The sequence below is a fragment of the Artemia franciscana genome, chromosome 13, assembly GCF_032884065.1.
Source record: "Artemia franciscana chromosome 13, ASM3288406v1, whole genome shotgun sequence".
NCBI lineage: Eukaryota > Metazoa > Arthropoda > Branchiopoda > Anostraca > Artemiidae > Artemia > Artemia franciscana.
The window spans coordinates 44,398,559-44,423,041 of record NC_088875.1 but is presented as its reverse complement, the minus strand read 5'-3'; the positions used below and the strand labels follow the sequence as shown (position 1 = coordinate 44,423,041).

The 24,483-nt window shown below is 35.7% G+C and overlaps 1 protein-coding gene and 1 long non-coding RNA gene across 2 annotated transcripts in view; one reads left to right on the top strand and one right to left on the bottom strand.

The window, feature by feature from the left end:
• Positions 1-530: 530 nt before the first annotated feature.
• The window catches only part of LOC136034977 (uncharacterized), a 33,478-nt gene continuing 9,525 nt past the window's right edge, over positions 531-24,483 (top strand). Inside the window, exons 1-3 of the long non-coding RNA XR_010619309.1 lie at positions 531-749; positions 12,712-12,827; positions 22,884-22,943. This is a non-coding gene — a long non-coding RNA (uncharacterized LOC136034977). The remainder of the gene's footprint in view (positions 750-12,711; positions 12,828-22,883; positions 22,944-24,483) is intronic.
• Positions 21,533-24,483, bottom strand: part of LOC136034975 (uncharacterized) — an 81,734-nt gene continuing 78,783 nt past the window's right edge. Inside the window, exon 12 of the mRNA XM_065716538.1 lies at positions 21,533-21,765. Coding sequence (XP_065572610.1) covers positions 21,685-21,765 — 81 coding nt within the window. The 3' untranslated portion in view covers positions 21,533-21,684. The remainder of the gene's footprint in view (positions 21,766-24,483) is intronic.

The following is a 24,483-nucleotide window of genomic DNA, read 5'->3' as shown; positions in this document are numbered from 1 at the left end:
TGGCTAAAAGATGGCGTGAGTGTGTGTGTGTGTATGTGTGGGGGGTGCCCTCCGATCCCTTTTGACTCAAAAAGATATCTAGAACTTTGAATTCCTATTCAAATGAGCCACCTCTGAAGCTTATACTAAAACCCCTTACATAAAATCCTTATAATCACCCGTTGCATAGCTTACAACACTTGTGTAGTGGCTCAGGAGGGTTACATCAAACCTGGAGTTTTGTTATTTTGTCTTTAAGGCATTTTAGACAAAATGGCTATCTCAAAATTTTGATTCGATACGTATAGGAAAAAAAGGTCCTTTAACTCTTAAAAAAAGTACTAGAGAGAGAGACTCTTTAGTTATACATATCATCAATATAAAAAGAACCACATCAGCCGCTTTAGAAAGTCAAAGACTCGTTAGTATTGGCTGATAAATATTCAATTAACAACAATACTAACATCATTAATAAAAAAATGAAATGAAATGAGACAAATTCAGCCTCATGTCTCAATGTCTCAATGAGAATTCAGTATTTCAGTAGCATTCATTCAGTGAACATCTCTGCGTACTTGGAGAGTTACCTATGTGAAAAACCAGTTTTTTCAATATTTAACTAACGTATTTGAACTGGATTGCTGTTTAGTAAAATGTTATAACACATTGTTATTAATTAAGTTGAAATAACTCATTTTGATTTATTGACTATTTTGTGGTTTACTGGATAGCAGCTTTGGATATAACAGTACGGTAGAAATTTCTAACAGGTATGAAATTTGATACTTGACTTCTTATTTTTCTTATGTTTAGTTAGCCATTTGTGAAGTTTAAAATGACCAAGTTCAAGAAAGGGGACTTGGCGTTGGCAAAATTCAGAAATTACCTACTTTGGCCAGTAAGAATTGCAGACGTTAATACCCAATCAGAAAAAGTACCAAAATTTCTAGTTTTTCGTTATGGATCCCACGATCTTCAGACAGTTTTAGAAGTAAAATAAACAAAAAAACAAGTTTTTTTAAATGAAAGTAAGGAGCGACATTAGAACTTAAAACGAACAGAAATTACTCCGTATATGAAAGGGGCTTTTCCTCCTCAATGCCCCGCTCTTTACGCTAAAGTTTTTTACTGTTTTAAAAAGTAGAGTTAAGAGAAAGAGTCAAACTTTAGCGTAAAGAGCGGGGCGTTTAGGAGGAAAAGCCCCTTTCATATATGGAGTAATTTCTGTTCGTTTTAAGTTTTAATGTCGCTCCTTACTTTCATTTAAAAAAAAACTTGTTTTTTTTGTTTATTTTCTGGACGTTTTTGAATTAATGCATGTTTTGATTTCGGCTCTCTACACATAAATAATGAAAACGAAATTTGCATATTAATTTTTTTTGGTTAAATGGCCTTTTCATAGTTTTAATCGGAAGATTTTGAGACAAAAGGAGCGAGGGAGGAGGTCTAGTTGCCCTCCAATTTTTTGATTGCTTAAAAAGGCATTAACTTAAAAATTTTTACGAACGGTTTCATAAGTAAAAAACATATGTAACTTACGAATTAACTTACGTAACGAACTTCTGTATTCATATGTTTTTATTGTGTATATGAGGGGGCTCGCCCCTCGTCGTTACCTCGCTCTTTGTACTAAAGCTTACATTTTGTCCCAATTACTTAAGAATGACCCCTGAATCACAAAGACCGTAGAATCAGTAGTTGTAATTACTAAAAATACTTTAGCGTAAAGAGCGAGTTATTACGAGGAAGTAAACCCCTCATATGCGTTTTAGTGTCTGTTCGTTTTCAGTTTTAATGCTGCTCCTCACCTTTAGTAGAAAAGACTTTTCATATTTATTTTTTCATTGTTTTTTTAAATAATGCTAGAAAATCCTGCGCCAATCCATTGAAAGTCTCTTCCCCCATGAGAAGTTCCTCCATGGAAAGATCCTCCCACGTAACCCCTCACCTCAAGTCCCCCCAACCAAAAAATCCCCCTGAAAACGTCTGTACACTTCCCATTAATCATTACTATATGTAAACACAGGTCAAAGTTTGTAACTTGCAGCCCCTCCCACGGGAACTGCGGGGGAGTAAATCGTCCCCAAAGACAAAGTTATTAGGTTTTTCGACTATGGTGAATAAAATGGATATCTCAGAATTTTGATCTGGTGACTTTGGGGAAAAAATGAGCGTGGGAGGGGCCCTAGGTGCGCTCCAATTTTTTGGTCACTTAAAAAGGGCACTAGAACTTTTAATTTCTGTTAGAATGATCCCTTTTGCGACATTCTAGGACCACTGAGTCGAAACGATCACCCCTGAAAAAAAAAACAAAAAAAAACACGCATCCGTGATTTGTCTTCTGGCGAAAAATGCGAAATTCCACATTTTTGTAGATAGGGGCTTGAAACTTCTTGAAAGGTTCCTTGATACGCTGAATCTGATGGTTTGATTTTCGTTAAGATCGTATGACTTTTAGGGGGTGTTTCCCCCTATTTTCTAAAATGAGGTAAATTTTCTCAGGCTCGTAACTTTTGATAGGTAATACCACGTAACTTTTGATAGGTAATACTAATCCTGATGACACTTATATATTTAAAATCAGCATTATAATGCGATTCTTTTGATATAACTATTGGTTTCAAAATTCCATTTTTAGAGTTTCGCTTACTATTGAGCCGAGTCGGTACTTAATACAGTTCGTTACCACGAACTAATTGATTTAGTTCTCTATGCGGAAAAATCTAAAGAAGCATCACAAAAAAACAGAACGGAGCGTTAACAAGGCATTTCAAGAACTGGAGATTTAACCCGGATATCTATTTACGGGTGTGTTCCAGGGACTTACTGTAGTAACCGAATGGTTACTATTTCCGTTCCTAGCGGGAAAATGGTTACTGCCCAACCCACTGGGAACGAGAATAGTTACTGCCGGCAGTAACCGCAGTAAGTGATTTTCTTACCGTGCTCAAAAGAATCGTTAGCGCAGTAAGTACATAATTCACCTTCTTCAATAAAAATCTCATTCAACAAAAAATAAATATGGACAAGAATGAAGTAATGGAATATGAAGTTATATGCTTGGAAGAAGGTGGGACAGTGATTTTGCAAAAGAAAGAGGGATCTGAGCCAGGTTAGTAAATCACCATATTTTAGGATCAACATTAAAGGACACCCTGAGTAGTAGACTATCTACTAGCAAGTAGGTTAAATCAATGAAAAACTTATTATTTAATTTAAAGATTTCCATGTTTTCTGGCATATCCAGGCATAATTATTACCTGAAATTGCCATTTGGAATCATTCTAAGGATTGACTTCTTCCAGGTAACATTGAGGCTCCATTAAATTGCCACATGGTAGCATTTTAAGTATTAACTCCTTTTAGGCTCTGTAAACAGGCCTAGGTGAAGTATTACAGATAAGTTGAGGATTTATGGGCTGCCAAATCATTATTCTGAGACTGTCTTTAATCCTATTGAAGAAGTAGGCTAGGGTAGACTATTCAGAGTCTATTCCAAAGGATGGTAATTTTATCCAGTAAAATTCTAGTTCATTGACTTCTTGCTATCACTGAAATGGGTTAGGTTAGGAAAATGAAACTTTCAGGGATGGGTCTACAGGCTAAAGTATGTCCTGGGAAGGTATTTCAAAGTACACATCTCTACTCATTCTTGCTCTAGAGGGCATTGACCTTTGATGACCTCCAAAAATATTTATAGCTGAAGTTACATGTTTCCCATTGATTCTGCTAATCTATCCCTCAACCTTTAACTCCCTGTTAATTGAAGCAACTGTAAACAAAGCAAGAATGGGGGAAAAGGTAACAGGTGACAGAATACATTGGAACTACATAATTTTGGCTATATATTTGCACATTAGGCAGATTGGAGGTAAATTATAGTATAGAGATGCCTGCTTTTCCCTTGTGTATGTAGGCTAAGTAGAAGGTCACTTGTACCTGATTCTGTCCGTGTTGTTTTTAGTTGGGTGGGAAACATCCAAAGAAAGTTTCCTTTGAAAAGGAAAGGTGAGAATGCCCAAAAGTGAGATTGAATTTGTCAAAGCTTGGAGGTTTGCCCCTTCAGTCTGTTTAAAGGAAAATGGATTCATAATTGAAGCTTTGTTCATTTCAATCTTAAGGGTGACCTATATTTGTGACAATTCATTAAATGGTTGTAAAGGGGTTACTTTTGTTTATTCATTTGTCTTCTTTGTTTTCTAACAATTTTTTTAATCTTTAAATTGATATCCATTTCTTACAAATTTTTATTGATACCAGAGGCTCATTTGCAAGTTTTCACCTACTTTGTAATCCCTGGTCTCACAATTACATTTAAATTTACTGAAGCTAGGAAACATAGAGCTACTATCTATTTAAAGAAAATCAATGGATATAAGTAGGTTTTATTGTATTTAAGCCCTAGGGCCATGGCAATTAAAGACAAATTAAAGAAGATTAACTTTAAAATACTGGACATTAAATAAGCATGATAGTCACAAAGAAAAACAAATAACAAAATTATACTTCTGTGTTCAGTTGCCAACCTGAGGAACAGTCATAAATTTTTTAAATCTTGCAGAACATTCACCCCAATTACATTCACAAGCTATCTCTCATGACCCACACTCTTGTCCATACATCCACATTTCAGGGTAATAGAAGGACCATCATACTGGTATTCTTCATTTTTACTTATATTTAATGGGTTTGAAAGAAAGTTTCTATGGCTAAGTCAGTAGGCCAGTAAAGGACCTGGTGGTCCTTTAGCCAGGTAGTGCAATAGGAAGCTAGGGACCAGTCAGCCTATGCTCTTGCATGTCCTTCCTTCTTACTGTCCCTAGATTTCCATCTGTACTCATTTAAAGTTAGGCCAATTCTAGCTGAGGTTAGTCATATCACCAACCCTTATCCAAAACAAAATAAACTGACAATGCCAGGAATTAAACCTGTACCCCTTGGACAAAGCATTCCAGTCCAGAGTGCCTACCACTTAGCAAGGAACACAAATTTGACCAGAGAATAATAATTATTTAAAAAAAAGTAGAATATTGAAAAAAAACTTGCTATAGTTGTCCCACTACTATCCTGTAAATGCTATAGGCCCATTTTATTTAGACAAATCAATTTAAGACAGGTATCAACAAAACTCCATCAGGGATTGTATATGCTTAAGATACAATCAAGCTATTTGAATGCTTAGTTATGTGATATTCTAGTCTTCAAATAATAAAAAAAGAGAAAAAGTATATGATGTATTTATTTTTCACCAGCTCATTTGAGCAAAATTATTTGTGACAGCCAAATGCCCATGGTTGGCTTAGAACCTCTCTAAATGCTATGAAACAGAAGGAATAAAAATATTATACTAATCAGCATTAAACTGTCCCTTAAATTTAAACACGTGCATTTAATTCGAAAATGACGCTACTGGTAGTCAGCTTACTGTGCCGTTCCCACTGGCTCTACCGCAGTTAGAAATAGGCAGTTACCGCGCAGTTAATGCAGTTACTGAAAAACCGTCAGCTGGAACACACCCTACAGTATTAAAAAAAAGCTTCCTCCGCTATAACTGGCTTAAGTTCTGAAAAATAGTCGGTAGCTGTTCTTGTTGAAAAGTTAGTTTATACGGAACAAGAGTTAGCACAGACAAAGCAAAATATTCTCAAGGACATTGGGAAATTGGTCACAGAAAAGGTAGCATAAAAAAATAGTGTCAACCCAGGTACCGCTGAACTGATATATTCCAAGATTATGATGGATTATCAGTAGAGTACAATGGAAAATTTGATAAGATTGGCAAAGTGCTTAAGGGGTTAAGAGCTCAAATAGAGTCGCTTGAAAATCGTATTAAAAAAATAGAAGATAGACTTGATGAATATCAACAAGAAGATCAGCTTGATTCCCTTGTATTTATAGGGGTCAAACAGGCCCCTGGTGTTGACCTTAAAGTAACAATGCACAATATTATAAAGGACAAGATGGGCTTGAGTGCCTTTACGAGTGATCCAATTTTTTCTATACAACGTTTTCGTTTACCCAACCCTACAGCTCAGATTAAGGATGAAAGTCGAGTTACCCCTGTGATCGTCAAATTTTCTGACAAAATGTTGCGCATACTGTCTTTAAAGCGAAGTCTAAGCTAGTGAAATCTGGTGTTTTTGTAAATGAATATCTCACGAAGCAGCGCAAGATTATCCTGGACAGTGCTAGAGATAAGTTCAGAGCAAAGAACGTTTGGTCGGACCAAGGCCGTATTTTTGCTCGCCTACCAGGTGAAGCTTCTTCTAGGAGGCTTAGGAAGGTTGAAGACACCTTCTAGATTAGTATCTTATTTTATTTCTCGTTTGTAGTATTTATTTGTCTATTGTTTTGTCTTCGTTTGTTTGATCTTTTCTTATTTGTGAGTTATCTTGCTTATCTTCTTTTACCGTTGTTTTGTTTCTGATTCGTCTTGTTGGCCACTCTCCAGTATGATTCTCTCTTAGGGTGCGAGAGGTCTCAGTTTCGAATCCCGGACCATCCCAATTTTTACATTAAGAAGATCCGAAACTAGATGCATGATCAATATAGCGGTCGCTGAAAATTGGCAGGCATATCAGGGACATTCCCTGTTAGAAAAATGTTCCTAGGGAATTTCAAAATCTTTGGAGGGGGTGCAACTAAAAAGGGAAGGGGAGGGGTATTACTTACACACCAGCCTCTTTTTAACGCCTTCCACTACATACTCTGAATTTTTATCGTTAGACCCTCAACTGTTCTTGTGATACTCCAGATACACCTTTTTGATAAATAAGATGCACATAGCATCTTTAGATTTAGTTCTAAGTTAGATGAGCTGTAGGGTTACCCAACCCTACAGCTCAGATTAGTGATGAAAGTCGAGTTGCCCCTGTGATTGTCAAATTTTCTAATAAAGATGTTGCGCATACTGTCTTTAAAGCGAAGTCTAAGCTAGCGAAATCTGGTGTTTTTGTGAATGAATATCTCACGAAGCAGCGCAAGATTATCCTGGACAGTGCTAGAGATAAGTTCGGAGCAAAGAACGTTTGGTCGGACCAAGGCCATATTTTTGCTAACCTACCAGGTGAAGCTATCTCTAGGAGGCTTCGGAAGATTGAAGACACCTTCTAGATTAGTATCTTTTTTTTTTTTTTTTTTTTTTTTTTTTTTTTTTTTTTTTTTTTTTTTTTAGATTTCTCGATTGTAGTCTTCATTGTTTGATTTCTTTTTTGCGAATTATCTTGTTTATTTTCTTTTACCGCTGTTTTTTTCGGTTTTGTCTCGTTGGCTACTCCCCCCCCCCTATGGAGAACATTTTTTTTTGAGTTTATAGTGATTCGCAAACTGATTTTTCCGTATATTATTATTTTAATTATGAATGAATGGTTTATATTTCCAGTGCAGATTATTTGTTTATTTCTTAGTTTTTCCTTGTTTCTTTTTTCTTCTCTTTCCCTGTTTTTTTCTTATTTATTCTTACCTTGATTATATAATCCTCATTTATCCTTACCTTGATTATATTCTTTTTTACTTTTGCCTGTGGTCTGGTGGGTTTCGTCGTCGGGGGGAACTTCCATCCACCATGAGTAATTTGGCGACTTCTATTAGTGGACAGGGTACTATTAACTCTTTGGGGGAAGGTTTACTTGAATTACAGAATAATCCTTTAGATATTGAAAATATAATTAATAATTCAATTGGAAGTAGAAATCAGAAGAATAATTACTCTAATTCGGCTTGTAAAAGCAAATATGATTCGCAATTAAATGGTTCTGCCTCCTCTAAACCAGATGATATTTTCTCTGTGTTTTATCTTAACATTCAGGGACTTTGCTCGTCTTTTCATGAGCTGAAACGGATCGTTAGTGGTGGAACTCCTGATGTTATAGGATTATGTGAAACTTTCCTGGATTCAAAAAAGGATATCCTTTTAGATATTCCAGGTTATAAGATGGAAAGGCTGAATCGGGAACACATGGCGAGAGGTGGCCTTGTCCTTTATATTGCTGATTGTTTTGCATATAATGTTCGTATTGATTTGACCAAAAGTGAGGAAGAAATCTTTGAATCCTTTTTTATTGAAATTAAATCAATGCGAAAGTATTTAGCTGTGCGTTTGGTTTATAGGTCCCCCAGTGGGTCTATTCCTTCGTTTATGAAAATTCTTGAAGAAGTTTTGGACTCAGTCCAAAAACATCCCTGTGAACTAATCCTTATGGGTGATTTTAACCTCAACCTGCTGGATCAAAATTCTGCTTCAGCTATTGATTTTTTGTCAATGATGCTCTCTTCGGGTACTCTACCTTCAGTTTGTATACCAACCCGAGTTACTGACACGCATGCGTCTCTTATTGATAATATTTTTCGTCACTAGATGTCTTAGATATAATTTGGTGCTGGTTAGTGAGATTTCTGATCATTTTCCCGCCATTTCTAGATGTAAGAGTGCTGATCAAGTGCAGTGTATAGCATCATAATCTAATCTCCCATTTTTCCGTTATGGAGATACTGAGCTAAGTCTACTTAATTCTCGTCTGGCTGATCTACAATGGGATAGTTGGGTTTCTGATTCAAATTTTAATCGCTCTTTTGATTCCTTTTATGATTCAGTAAAAGAAGGAATCCTGGAAATTTGAAATCAGGGTCCAGCGCCCCATACTTCAGGATGGATGATTCTATGGATGAATTCAGGTCTTCATAAAAGCTGGAAAAGGAAAAATTATTTGTGGAAGCTTTACAAGGCTTCATCATCTGTAGCTCATTTAGAACGATACAAGGCCTATAGGAGTATATTTAATTCTCTGTGTCGGAAGGCAAAGTCTCGGTATTATTATAGGAAATTTTTGTGAATATGGGAAGGATGTTATGAAGACATGGTATTTAATTAATTCAGTTCTTAGACCCACTCGTCCTAACCTTCAATTCCATCAATGCTGATAATCGATGGTAAAACTGACCAAGGAGATGCAGATGTTCAGCTAGAGCTTACCTTTTATTTTGCTAATATAGGGAAGGCAACTGCTTCCTCTGTGACCTCTGCATCTTCTCGTTGAGATTTTAGAGCCTATCTTGGACCTTCATGTTTAAAGTCGATGGTCTTGAATTCTGTTTCTGAATTTGAGGTAGCTCGTATCGTGAATGCTCTTAAAGGATCATCCTCTTCAAGACCAGACCAAATTCCTATAAGGGGTATCCGTGCCATTCTACCTGCTATTATGTCACCATTGACTAAGCTTGTAAATCTGTCTTTCGAGCAAGGAATTTTCCCTGAATCTCTCAAGCGAGCTAAGGTTATAGTGCTGTTTAAAGGTGGTTCTCGGAGTGATTCTACTAATTATATGCCAATGTTTCTCCTATCTGTTTTTAGCAAAATTTTTGAGAAGGCTATGCTATCCAAGCTTCTTAGTTTTCTGGATGCAAAAGAATTTTTGCATGATTTCCAGTTTCGAAAAAAGAACGAGTCACTCTACTGAGCAGGCTTGGGCAGCTTTCTCGAATTTCATTCATTCGGTGATAGATTCTGGTCATATCCCGGCAGCTTTATTTTTGGATTTTCGTTAAGCTTTTGATTCCTTGACTCATCGGATTCTTCTTTGTTTATCGCATATTGGTATAACTATCGCATATCAAACAGTTCGTGGTAACGAACTGTAGTAAGGAGCGACCCGGCTCAATAGTAAACGAAACTCTAAAAAACGGAATTTTGATACTAAAATATACACCAAAAGAATCAGATTTTCATGCTGATTTTAAATATATAAGTTGCATCAAATTTAGTCCTTGTCATCAAAAGTTACGAGCCTGAAAAAATTTGCCGTATTTTAGAAAATAGAGGAAAACACCCCCTAAAAGCCACAAAATCTCAACGGAAATCACACCATCGCATTCGGCGTATCAGAGAACCCTAAAGCGAAATTTTCAAGCTTCTATCTACAAAAATGTGGAATTTCGTATTTTTTGCCAGAAGACAAATCACGGGTGCGTGTTTATTTGTTTGTTTTTTTTTCACCAGGGGTCATCGTATCGACCAAGTGGTTCTAAAATGCCGCAAGAGGGCTCATTCTAACGGAAATGAAAAGTTCTAGTTCCCTTTTTAAGTGACCAAAATATTGGAGGGCACCTAGGCCCCCTCCCACGCTCATTTTTCTCCAAAGTCAACAGATCAAAATTTTGAGATAGCCATTTTGTTCCGCATAGTCAAAAACCATAATAATTATGTCTTTGGGAATGACTTACTCCCCCAGGCTGCAAGTTACAAACTTCGACCAGTGTTTACATATAATAATGGTTATTGGGAAGTGTACAGTCGTTTTCAGGGGATTTTTTTTTGGTTTTGGGGCTGGGGTTGAGGGGAGGGGGCTATGTAGGAGGATCTTTCCTTGGAGAAATATGTCATGGGGGAACAGAAATTCAATGAAAAGGACGCAGGATTTTCTAAAATTACTATAAAAAACGATGAAAAAATAAACATGAAAATTTTTTTCAATTGAAAGTAAAGAGTAGCATTGAAACTTAAAACGGACATAGATTATTACGCATATGAGGGGTTCTAAAAATACTTTAGCATAAAGAGCGAGGTATTTAGGAGGAGATAAATACTTCACTCTTTATGCTATAGTATTTTTAGTAATTTCAACTATTTATTCTACGGCCTTTCTGATTCAGGGTCATTCTTAAAGAATTTGGACAAAACTTGCGATTTAGTGTAAAGAACGAGGTATTAACGAGGGTACAAACCCCCTCATATAAATTATAAAAATTAATGAATATAAAAGTTTGTTACGTAAGTTAATTCTTAAGTTACGTATATTTTTTACTAATAAAAAAATTCGTTAAAAATTAAAATTTATAGTTGCCTTTTTATGTAACCGAAAAATTGCATGGCAACTAGGCCTCCTTCCCCATCCCTTTTTTCTCAAAATCGTCTGATCAAAACTAAGAGAAAACCATTTAGCCAAAAAAGGAATTAATATGCAAATTTCATTTTAATAATTTATGTGTGGAGAGCCAAAATCAAACATGCATTAATTCAAAAACGTTCAGAAATTATATAAAAAAATAGTTTTTTAAATTGAAAGTAAGGAGCGACATTAAAACTTAAAACGAACAGAAATTACTCCGTATATGAAATGGGTTGTCCCCTCCGCAATCCCTCGCTCTTTACGCTAAAGTTTGACTCTTTGCCACAATTCTGCTTTTTAAAACAATTAAAAGCTTTAGCGTAAAGAGCGAGGGATTGCGGAGGGGACAACCTATTTCATATACGGAGTAATTTCTGTTCGTTTTATGTTTTAATGTCGCTCCTTACTTTCAATTTAAAAAACTAGTTTTTTTGTATAATTGGTATAAGATCAAACGCTTTTTCTTGGTTTGATTCATATCTTTCTGGTAGGCTTATTTCAATTGATCCGATTTTTTCTTGTTGCTTTTGCTGATGATACCACCCTTGAGACCATTGGGAGGACGGAATTTGTGATATCAAGTCTAATCTTGTGGCATTATTCGAGAGAGTTATTTCATGGTTTAATGCGAATTACTTGGTCTTGAATGTTGGTAAGTAGCATTTTCTAATTTTTTTTCTGGGATTGGTATAGCTTTCCCTCAGCTTACACACCTTCAGGTGTCACAAGGCTCCTTGTGTAGACCAGAGAATCGGGTAGTCTGGTTTCTTGGTATCCTACTTGATGAGAATCTTTCCTTCAGAAACCATATAGCCTTGATTAGGATTAAGGTCTGACGGAGTTTGGGTATCATTCGAAAACTTAGACACACATTTCCTGGATCTATTCTGAAACTTCTATTTTTCTGGCTTGTCTAGTCATATGTTTCTTATTGCCCCATTGTATGGATGTCTACTTTTCCGTCTACGCTGCGGTCACTTTCTGTCATGTATAATAAAGCACGGCGTCTGATTATGGACACCAACCGTTCCTCACCAACACCGCTCTTAAGTCTACGGTCTATTTACATTATTTCTTGTGCTTCTTTTTCTTTCATCAGCTTCACGGAAATCTTCCAAAATCTCTTCGGAAAACTCCTATCTTTATTTCTGATTTAACTCCATATAAGCTTCGTGCTTCGGATGATATCTACATTACACCTACCCCAACTATTCGATCAGATTTCAATCCCCTCATTGCTTGTCAACAGGTCTGGAATTCACTACCCTATTCAGTACAGAGGTGCCACTCGTTTGGGACTTTTAAAAGACTTCTTAAGGATCATTTAATAAAGAATGAAACTGAATAACATTTTTTTTCCTCTGAGGAGTTGATGTCCCCTGTGTTCTGTTCGTGGTGTGTGATTTGTCTTCTCTGCACTTGACTCCCAGGCCGCAGGTGCGTTTTTCTATGTTGTTGTTTTTTTTCTAGTTGTTGCTTATATTGTATCCACCTTCTATATATTGCTTATATTGTATTTGTTGTTTGTATTTTTTATCCCCCTTGTATCCCTGGCCATGGAGCCTTTCGAGGGGAATTAAGTGTGTTGTAATAAGTGTATTGTATTTCAATTTGGAATTATATTTTGTATTGTCTAGCATTTAATAATAGACGTCTCTCTCTCTCTTTAATAAACCAAAAAGTGGGAAAAAGAAAACAAAAGGAAAACGAAGAAGAGAGAGAAAGAGAGAGAGAAAAAATAATCCTTCTTAAAAAACAAATCAATAAGCCATCCCATTGAAATTATTTACTTAATATCTTCCCAGAAGGTGGTTCTTCAGTCTACTAGTAAACTGGCTAACATTTTCAGGTAACCTTATACTCGTTGGTAAAGAATTCCACACTACTGGTCCAGCAAACCGATTCATTTGGGGAAAAGAGGGGTGGGGTATATGCCTGCCGATTACTTTCAATGGCCTTAAAAAGGTAAATAGAAATTTCAAATTTCCAATAAAATGATTCATCTTTCATATTTATATGACAGCGCCTTGCATAAAACCTTATATGCTACCGGGGCATACCTTACGACACATCTCGTGGGCTCTCAGGGGTAATGTTGACCCCTGAGCTTTTGTTATTTGATCTATAGACTATTTTGAACAAAATAACTAACTCAAAATTTTGACCAGATGCATTCGAGAAAAAAGCGACCTTGGGGGGTACTAATTGCCCCCGACAACTTTAGACTGTTAAAAAGGACTAGAAATTCTGATTTACAATCGATCGAACCCCCTCCGAAGTTTATACTACCATCCTTCAATAAAAACCTTATATGCGCCCTGGGCATAATTTACAACACTTCCCACATGTTCTGGTGGGCTGTGTTATTCCTGGAGTCTTTGTTGCGTGATCTTTGGTCTATTTTGAACGAAATGGCTATATAAAAAGAAAAAAAAGACTATCGGATGCATTTGGGGAAAAGAGGGTTGGAGGGTTAGTTGTCATTGGATTACTTTTGACTCTTAAAAAGGAAATTAGAACTTTCAATTTCTAATCATTTGAGTCTCCTCCGAGGTTTTTGGGTCCATTTCTTCCATTAAAACTGTATATGTCCAAGGGCATAAGTTACAACCCTTAACCCTGGCTCTGGGGAGGCGGTATGTTTACCTCAATGTTTTATGTTATCTGATAATTGGACTATTTTATAGAATCTGGTAATCCCAATTTTGATCGAATGCATGTGGGTAAAAGAGGGCGTGAGTATGTGTGTGGGAGGGTTGCCCTATGATCCCTTTTGACTCAAAAAAGATATCTAGACCTTTGAATTTCTATTCAAATGAGCCACCTCTGAAGCTTATACAAAAACCCCTTACATAAAATCCTTATAATTACCCGTTGCATAGCTTACAACACTTGTGTACTGGCTCAGGAGGGTTACATCAAACCTGGAAGTTTGGTTATTTTATCTTTAAAGCATTTTAAACAAAACGGCTATCTCAAAATTTTGATTCGATACGTTTAGGAAAAAAAGGTCCTTTAACTCTTAAAAAGAGTACTAGAGACGGACACTTTTATTATACATATCATCAATATACAAAAGAACCACATCATCCACTTTAGAAAGTCAAAGATTCGTTAGTAGTGGCTGATGAATATTCAATGAACAACAATACCGACAACATTAACAAAAAAAATTAAATGAAATGAGACAAAAAAGTGGGAAAAAGAAAACAAAGGAAATTAAGGAAGAAGAAGAGAGATAAAGAGATAGAGAGAAAAAAAAATCCTACTTAAAAACAAATCAATAAGCCATCCACTTAAATTATTTACTTAATCTCTTCCCAGAAGGTAGTTCTTCAGTCTACTCTTAAACTGGCTAATATTTTCAGGTAACTTTATACTCGTTGCTAAAGAATTCGACTCTACTGGTCCAGCAAACCTGGGACTAAAACCTGCCCTCTGATAGCTGCGACACTCATATACCCAATCATCCATATTTATAGTCCCATAACTGCGGTATGAAGAATTCCTTGTAAAAATTTGACGAAAAATTGACGAAAACCATAAATACTCTGAAATACAAAAATAGCAAGCTGATAATCATGAAGTTGGCTAACATTAAGAATCATATTATAACATATTAAGAGTTTACTATAACAATTAACTATATCATTTTCACCATGGACATAATTTCCTAATAGTCTAATAACTTTGTTTTGTAAAACCTGAACACGTTTAAAATTTGTATAAAAATCCACCAGTTCACACCAAACAACCATAAGAAATATCACGCATGACAAAAGAATGATAAAGAGTTAAAAGGGCAGAACGAGGTAATTGATTTCTCAGACACCGAATCAGACCAAGCCCTCTAGGTACCTTAGCTGCCACCTCATCACCATGTACTTTCCAACTCAGATTTTGATCAAGCTGGAAACCGAGGTATGTCACCACAGCTACTTGTTTCAATGGCCTATTAAAAAGATGTATTTTCCGTTTAAATCAACTGGACTCCCGTTCCTACTAAACAATATAAAATGAGTGTTTAAAACATTCACTGATAAATGGCTAATCCTTGTAAAAATTAAAAGACGGCTTAAATTAATTTTCTTCACAAGATCATCAGTATTTCTTTTAGCAGCTTACAATACTGTGTCATCAGCGAAAGAAGTATTAACAACACCCAGAACATAAAACCGCATAGTATCTACATACACAAGATATAATAGAAATATCTAGATATACAAGATACTAGAAATTCTGATTTCCAATCGAATGAGCTTCCTATGAAGATAATACTACCACTCCTTCCATAAAAACCTTGTATGCCGCGGGGGCATAACTTACAACACTTGTTCCTGGGTTCTGGAGTGGGCTTTGTTATCCCTGGAGTTTTTGTTAAGTTATCACTGAACAAAATTCTTAACAAAATGGCTATATATTGAACAAAATGGCTATATAAAAAATTCGATCGGATACATTTGGGGAAAATAAGTAGTTGCCATCAGATTACTTTTGACTCTTAAAAAGGGAGCAGGAACATTCGATATCTAATTTTGGAGTCCATTCCGAAGCTTATACGACCACCTCTCCCATAAAACTTTATATGCTTCGGGGCATAACTTATAATACTTGCCTCTGGATTCTGAGGTGGGCTGTTTTATCCCTGGAGTTTTTGTTATATGATTTTTGGTCGATTTTTAACGAAAGGGCAATCCAATCAAATAAGTCATCTCTGATGTTTATACGACAAACTCTTACGTAAAACCTTATATGCCCCTGGGACAAAACTTAAGAAACTTCCCCCGGGCTTTGGGTGGCTATTTTGACCACCTGAGCTTTTGTTATCTGATCTAAAAACTATTTTTAACAAAATGGCTATCTCAAAATTTTTATCGGATACATTTGGGAAAAAGGAGCTTTAGGGCTTTACTAGTCACCCTCTGATCACTTTTGACTCTTAAAAAGGGCACTAGAAATTACATTAGATTCCTTTAACTCTAAAAAAAGGAAATAGAACTTTCAATTTCTAATAATTTGAGTGTCTTACGATTTTTTTACGACCACTTTTTCCATTTGAACTTTATATGCCCCAGGGAATAAGTTACGACCCTTCCTCCAGGTTCTGGGGAGGGGGTATGTTGACCCCGATGGTTTTGGGCTCTGATCATTGGAATATTTCAAACAAACTGGGAATTCAAAAATTTTGACCCGATGCATCAGGGAAAAAAAGGGTGTGTTTGTGAGGGGGGATTGATGCCCACCGATTCCTTTTGACTCAAAAAAGATATCTATAACTTTCAATTACCAATCAAATGAGCCACTTATGAAATTTGCATGACCTCCCATTAAATAAGACCTTACACATCCCCGGGGCATAACTTAAAGCACTTGAGCTTTGGCTGTGTGGGGCTGTATTGATCCCCAGAGTTTTTATTTTCTGATTTTTGAACTATTTAAAAAAAAATACCTATCTTAAAACTTTTTTCGGATGAGATCGGGGAAAAAGGCCGTGGGAGAGGGGTTCTGGTTGCCCTTTGATCTCTTTTTGCTCCTAAAAAGTGAACCGCAACTTTCAGTTTCCAATCAAATGAGCCCTCTATGAAGTTTATACGGACACCCCTTCAATAAGAACAGTATATAACACCAGGGCATAAATTGAAACGCCTACCCCCAAGCCCTGGGGGTTGTTTCGACCCCAGAGTTTTAGTTGTATGGGCTTTGAACAGTTTTAAACAAAATGGCTATCTGCTAAAAGATTTTATCGGATTTGTTTGAGGAAAAAGGACGTGGGGGCTAGTTGCCCTCCAATCTCTTTCGACTCTTAAAAAGTGAACTGTAACTTTCAATTTCTAATCAAATGATCCGTCTCAGAAGCTTATACGAGCATCCCTTCTATAAGAACCATATATACCCCCAGGGCATGAAATGCAACGCCTGTCCTCGAGCCTTGCCGTATTATGTTGACCCTGAAGTTTTCGTTATATGATGTTTGAACTGTTTTTAACCAAATCTCAAAACGTTTATCAGATGTATTTGGGGGAAAAGGGCGTAGGGGGAAGGCTAATTGCCCTCCGATCACTTTTGACTCTTAAGAAGTGAACTAGAACTTTCAATTGTCAATCAAATGAGCTCTCTCTGGAGTTTATACTAGCATCCCTTCTACAAGAACCATATATGCCCCCAGGGCAAAACTTACAACGTCTTCCCCCGGGGCCGTGGGGGTTGTGTTGATCTTGGAGATTATGTTCTATGATTTTTGAACTATTCTTAATAAAACGGCTATCTAAAGAAATTTATCGAATGTATTTGAGGAAGAAAGGGTGTGATGTGGGGGGGGGGGGCTGGTTGCCCTCCGATCACTTTTGACTCGTAAAAACAGCACTAGTACTTCCGATTTCCATCCAAATTCTTACCTTGAACATCCGTGGTGAGACACTATTTTCTTTCACTAGTCAAAGCAAACTAACCGGTTATTATCCTATCTGATCTTATTAGCCATCCAAATGATCGACAGTAAAAAGAAGTTACTTGACCAGTTTCTGGTGTCGAAATTTTATAGTGTCTATTATATAACCGATAAGTACAATCTTTTTTTTTAATAAGACCTGTTCGAAGCAAAACAAATAACAAAGTATTTATAATTAATTATAAAATAAATCTTCTTTAAATAAGTAATATGGCGAGTTATTAGCTAATTAGCTACGTTACTAGCTATTATGTCTCATGAAAAATTTCTTTAGAAACGCTCATGCTATATTAACAAACCTCCTTAATAAATTCAACAAGCATATGCTTGAACAAGTCTGTTATTGATTGAAGCAGGCAGTCACGGGGGAGGGGATAGGAATTAAATCTTCTTAGAAGACCAAAACTACCAAAAATCGAAATTTTGCAATATTTAGTAGATATTTGGTGTTTTGGCCTCAGGCAGCATGGTGTTGCGGTGAGTTGTTAGTAATTTGGTAGAAAATAACACTTTTAGAGGATTTTTTAAACCTTGCCCCCACATCAGAAAATTGCCGATATATTTTTGTCATTTTTAGTAGAAGCCCTGCACTCTACTACGTTACATGATTATATTATGTTATTAGCTATTATCTTAAAATAAATCCCTGATAACATTGATCAAACAGTTCGTAGTACCGAACTAGTGAGGAGTGACCCACCTCAATAGTAACCGAAACTCTAAAAAACGGAATGTTGATACCGATAGCTACATCAAAAGAATCGCATTTTAATGCTGATTTGAAATATATAAGTTTCATCAAGTTTAGTCTTACTCATCAAAAGTTACCAAGCCTGAGAAAATATTCCTTATTTTAGAAAATAGGGAGAAACACCCCCTAAAAGTAATACAATCTTAACGAAAATTGCACCATCAGATTCAGTGTATCAGACAACCATACTGTAAAAGCTCCTATCTAAGATCTAATCTATCTATCTAATTTTCAAGCCAAGGATGCGTGTTTATTTGTTTTTTTCTCAGGGGTGATCGTATCGACACAGTGGTCCTAGAATGTCACAAGAAGGCTCATCCTAGCGGAAATTAAAGGTTTAGTGCCCTTTTTTGTGACCAAAAATTAAAGAGCACCTTGGCCCCCTCCCATGCACATCTCCCACCAAGTCACCGGATATATGTCTTTGGGAACGACTTAATCCCCCACAGTCCCCGGGGGAGGGGCTGCAAGTTACAAACTTTGACCATTGTTTACATATATTAATGGTTATTATGAAGTGTACGGAAGTTTTTAGGGGGACTATTTCGCGGTGGGATAGGGTTTGTTCGGGGGTGGAGGGAGGGGTTTACGTGGGAGGATCCTTCCATGGAGGAATTTATCACGAGGGAAGAGAATTTACATGAATTGGGCACATGATTTTCTAGCATAATTAAAAAAAAAAACAATGAGAAAATAAATATAAAAAAATTTTCACCTGGAAGTAACGACTAGCATTTAAACTTAAAACAAACATAAAATATTACGTATATAAGGGGGTTCGTCTCCTCAACAATACTTTGCTCTTTACGCTAAAGTATTTTTTAGTAATTTCAACTATTTATTTTGCGGCCATTGTGATTCAGGGGTCATTCTTAAGGATTTGGGATAAAATTCAAGCTTTAGCGTAAAGAGCGAGGTATTGACGAGGGGGAGAACCCCCCTCATATACGTAATAAAATATACAGATATAGAAGTTCGTTACTTAAGTTAATTCGTAAGGTACGCATTATTATTACTAACAAAAACGTTCGTACAGAAAATAAAAAAATCGAGTTGCATTTTTATGTAACCAAAATTGGAGGGCAAATAGACCTCCTCCCCCACTCCTTTTTTTTTATCAAAATCGTCCGATCAGAATTATGAGAAAGCCATTTAGCAACAAAAAATTAATATGCAAATTTAGTTTTAATTATTCATGTGTGGTGAGCCAAAAATTAAACATGCATTAATTAAAAAACTTTCAGAAGCTAAATTAAAAAAAAAGTTTTTATAGCTGAAAGTAAGGAGCGACATTAAAACTTAAAACGAACAGAAATTATTCCGTATATGAATGGGGATGTCCCCTCCGCAACACCTCGCTCTTTACGCTAAATTATTTTTTTTTTAAAGTAGATTTGTGACAGAGTCAAACTTTAGCGTAAAGAGTGGGGTGTTGCGGAGGGGAAACCCCCTTTCATATACGGAGTAATTTCTGTTCATTTTAAGTTTTAATGTCGCTCCTTACTTGCAGTTAAAAAAACTTGTTTTTTTTAATTTAATATGAGACAGGGCCAATTTCTGCCATGGACAATTAAAGCTCTTTTTAAGCTACAAGATTCCATCCTAAACTAGTTAGCTAAAATTAAAAGTGACAGTCATGAAACAATGTCTAATAAGAAATTTTTCAAAAACTGGGAAAAATTAATAGTTTTTTAGTTGAATAAAAATTGAAGCTCTGTTTCTTTTTTTGTTTTTTTTTTTAAATTTTAAGCACTATTTTGATTGTTTGCTTTTATTTTGGTATTTTATTGTTGAATCATATCAAATTGTATGTTTTCGCATATTTTTGTCAACAATTTCTAACTTTAGGGGAAAATGTGCATGGGAGGGGGCCTAGGTGCCCTCCTAATTTTTTCATCACTTAAAAAGGGCAAGACAACTTTTAATATCAGTTAGAATGAGCCCCCTTGTGACATTCTAGGACCACTGGATCGTTACGATCACCCTAGAAAAAAACAACAACAAACAAACAAATAAACACGCATCCGTGATCTGTCTTCTGGCAAAAAATACAAGATTCCACATTTTTGTAGATAAGAGCTTGAAACTTGAAACCCAAACCTGATACGTTGAATCTGATGGTATAATTTTCGTTAAGATTCTATGACTTTTAGGGGTGTTTCCTCCTATATTCTAAAATGAGGCAAATTTTCTCAGGCTTGTAGCTTTTGATGGGTAAGACTAAACTTTATGAAACTTATATATTTTAAATCAGCATTAAAATGCGATTCCTTTGATGTAACTATTGGTTTTTTGGAGTTTCGGTTACTATTGAGCCTTGTCACTCCTTACTACAGTTCGCTACCACGAACTGTTTGAAAATTCAAATATTTCACGTTGACAAGAAAAGGAGCAACAATATAGAAGAAACTTATTTACATATAAAGGTTATATGTTACAAACAAATAAACACGCATCCGTGATCTGTCTTCTGGCAAAAAATACAAGATTCCACATTACACTAACCTCATTACGCTTTTAGTGTAAATTTCTAACTGTTCAACATTCTTTCACACATCAACAAATGTTTGTTGCCAATAATTTTTAGCAGCAAATTCAAATGAGGAGACACGCGTCTTTGCTGATTCCCTGCTGCCGCAAATATCCAATTCGAGCCTGTTAGACTGAATCCCTCCTGTTCAGATAAGGGTGTTTAAACACTGAAAAAAGACACACAGTAAACAAACAGCTAATCTATTCAAGAGAGATAATGGAAATCAGTTGCAAAAAATTTTTGTAAACATGAATATGACTTAGGCTACACTTAGCCAGAGACTCATGGCTAAAATGAAAAATAAATAATATCTTGCAAGTGCTGAAAATTGGAGCTGCCACTCGGGTATGCAGAGTTATCAAAGGGAGTAATGCGAATTCGGCAAAATATTTACTTTTAGAGGGTGTCCTATTTCACAAGTGTCCTATAACTAAGTTCGTAAGGTGATAGAGGAGATTAATACACATCGACCAGTAATAGTAAAATTAACCACGTCACAAGAAAAAAATCGACCAAGATTTTAAAACTTATAACGATTAGATCATTGGTAATTGGTAATGATTAAATCGTTAAAAGATCGGTAACCTTGGTAACCAAAAATGTAACAGTTCAAAATAGGGGTGAAACCTTTTAATTGACAGTGGAACAAATATTAAATTTTTAACTGGATATGTTTTTTGCCGATGATGGACACTGTATATGCGTCCGAAATATCCAGTTAATTTTTTTTTTTTTAACTGTCAATTGAAAGGTTTCATCACTATTTTGAACTGTTATATTATCGTCATGGAAAAGCAGTGTGGTCTTCGATGTTATCTATATATTTGGTAACCAAACTATGCTAAACAATTTTGTCTCTATGAATTAACCATAGTTTCCATAGATTCAATCAGAGGACTTAATTAAAATGCAGAAAAATTACTTTTAAAGCCTGGGAATAACTAAAAACATTTTTATTTTAAGTACGCAGTAGCATAATAAAACATCGTCAAGTGGGCTAAGCAGATAAGACTAATAATTCATTAAAGATTTTACTCGATTAAAAAAAAGAAAATGAATGACTGTAAGAAAAGAAAAAATATGCAAGGACTTAATGGCAGTAGGTACAATCACGATGACATTTAACACCACCGACGCCACATCTGCAACCACCGGATACATCACCTTTCCCCTAAAAAAAGAAATTGATTTTTCAATATTTCAGTAAAAATAAAACAAACAAAAATCTTGCAAACAAAGATCAAAATTGTCGATGACTTCATTTCCTTATCAAGTTTTGATGGAATATAATTTTGTTTTCTAACATATTTCAGTCAGTTCCAACATATAGTCAGAGGGCTTGGGTTTTAATTGAAAATGCTCCTGATTAGCGCTACTTTAATGCAACAAACTTAAGTCTACAGCGCTAAGCTTGTGGCTTGCAGAAAGGACTGAGACTTTTATCATAACTGGGAAAAAAGTCAGGTAAGATATTTAAACTGAAAACTAAAAAAGATGTTTTCAATTTTTATGGAGAGACAGAAGTAAAAGAACGATGCAATTGAGTAAAACTAATATTCTATTTAGGCGTTTATTATTAAGTTTCTGACATTATGAACACGAGATGACGTAACTTTTTTATTTTAAGTTTTATATACTGCACATTTTATATAATGTAAGTTTTATTCGAAGTACCTAAGGATTATAGACGAGACCCTAGCATGGTGGTTGTCAGCTCGAATCTTGTTAATTTTTGTTCGTTTTGAGTTGTACTCGATTATTCTTTGTAATTTTTGTTCGTTTTGGGTTCATTTATATTTTGATGGTGATTTGTGTTAGTTTTACGCTTGGAAGACTGGAAGAACTGCAAAAATTAAATCAAAAGTAAATAAAATTCAAAGGAAGCAAAGTTACTATAAGCTAATAAATCCGAATGAATGCTGCACTGGACTATAGTCCAAACCGGTGGTGGTGATATCCGTCTCATAGCATTTCAGCAAGGAAGTGTAATGGGCGGTTGGGGTAAATAATTAACCTTACCAATCAACTAATCCTAAAACAAAAAGTAATTACACAAACAATAAGACTTAACGAACAAAATCGAATTTTCAAACCCTATATACAAAAAACCAGTAAGGAACTTACTTAAGACAGTAAAATGTTTTAAGCCTTAAGTTTCTGGTTGAATTTCGTTAAAGCAGAGATTCTGGGACTACTTTAATCTTTCAATTTTAGGTTCAAAGATCCCATTTTATTGTTCTATTGTTTTATATTTTTATATTTTATTGTTTATTTACATTGCTTGCTAAGGATGGCTGTTGGATATGGAGCTGACAAATTCTTCTGGTTTAAACAATTCCACTGTCTTAGGTAAGTCCCCTGTTGTTTTAATTGTTGTTGCTTTTTAGTGGAAAGGCAGTCTGGCCTTCATTGTTGTTTATTTCAGAAATACCTAAAGCAATATTATCATTTGCTCCTCGCTAAAAACAAGTTTTACAGTTTTGCACAAGTCTGATCAGTTTCACAAGCCTGAACAGTCTTTGATGTATTATAACGTAACAGAAAAATAAAATACCTAAGGTAAAGAGTAAGCTGTATCCCGTAAAAGTCAATCAATCAATCAATCAATCAATCAATTTATTGATACTAAAAGAAAAAACTATTACAAAAGTAAAGTGGTTACTAGGCCCAAGAAGCTTTGCTTGTAATGGACCACAGAGAACAAGAATAAAACACTATTATAAAATACATACCAAAAAAAAAAAACAAAAAAAACACTGGAACAAGACAAGGACATTGAATAGATAGGATATTTAACAGATAGAAAATTTAGAAGGAGATTTAACAAATAGCTGAAAATGATTTTAAAAGAAGAGAAGAGACATACAAATTAGGAAAGGATTAATAAAGAGAGAAAAATTATTGAATTGGAAATACCCGACGAAATAATGCCTTTGCAGAAAGAAAAAGAGGGACATCCGAAGGGATGGAGTTCCATAATAGAATTGATTGATATACTGGAGACCTCTGGCCTGCTGTAGAAGATCGTTTTGGTAAAATAAATCGTCGAGGAGAATTACGTAAAGAAGAAAAGTACCTACCTGAGCCTGTCCGTGAGAAAAACTGCTGTAGGGGCGGTTTGGAGAGTACCTAGAAAAGCAGAATGCGCAAAATAAAGAGTACTTTTACCTATAATATGATCCAGCGGAGCTATTCCAGTATCATTATAAAGATCAGAGGAAGGGTAAAGCCGAGGGAGAAGAAAAGTAGCCTTCACTGCCCTATTTTGGGCTCTTTGAAGTGAGCAGAGAAGAGATTTATTAGTATTACCCCAGACAGAGCAGCAATAAGAAAGGTAAGGATAAATAAAAGCATAATAAAGAGAAACCATAATATCAGGAGGAAGAAATGAGTTAATCCGGTGCAACATTGAAGACTGGCGGAGGATTAAGGAACGGGTGTGAGTTATATGCGGTTTGAAAGAAAGAAAACAGTCAAGATACACACCAAGAAATTTCACCACAGTAGCTTGTGATATAATATCATTCCCAAAAGTCAGGGTGATTGGCTCCTGTACGTCTCGCATACGGTAAGGGGTCCTGAAGTTGACAATGGCACTCTTTCGGCTGTTAAGAGCCATACCATTTGACCAGCACCAATCCTTTACTTTATCAAGAAGACCTTGAGCCATAGAAGTGGCAGATGGCAGGTCCACCGCAGCAATGAAAAAGTTACTGTCATCAGCAAAAAGAACAGGGTGAACATGGGGATGAAGACCATCAACAAGATCATTGATGTAAATTAGAAATAAAAGTGGTCCAAGCACAGAGCCTTGTGGGACACCTTTCAATACAGGCAAAGTAGAGGAAGAAGTACAGTTAACCAAAACATACTGAGATCTCTCTGAGAG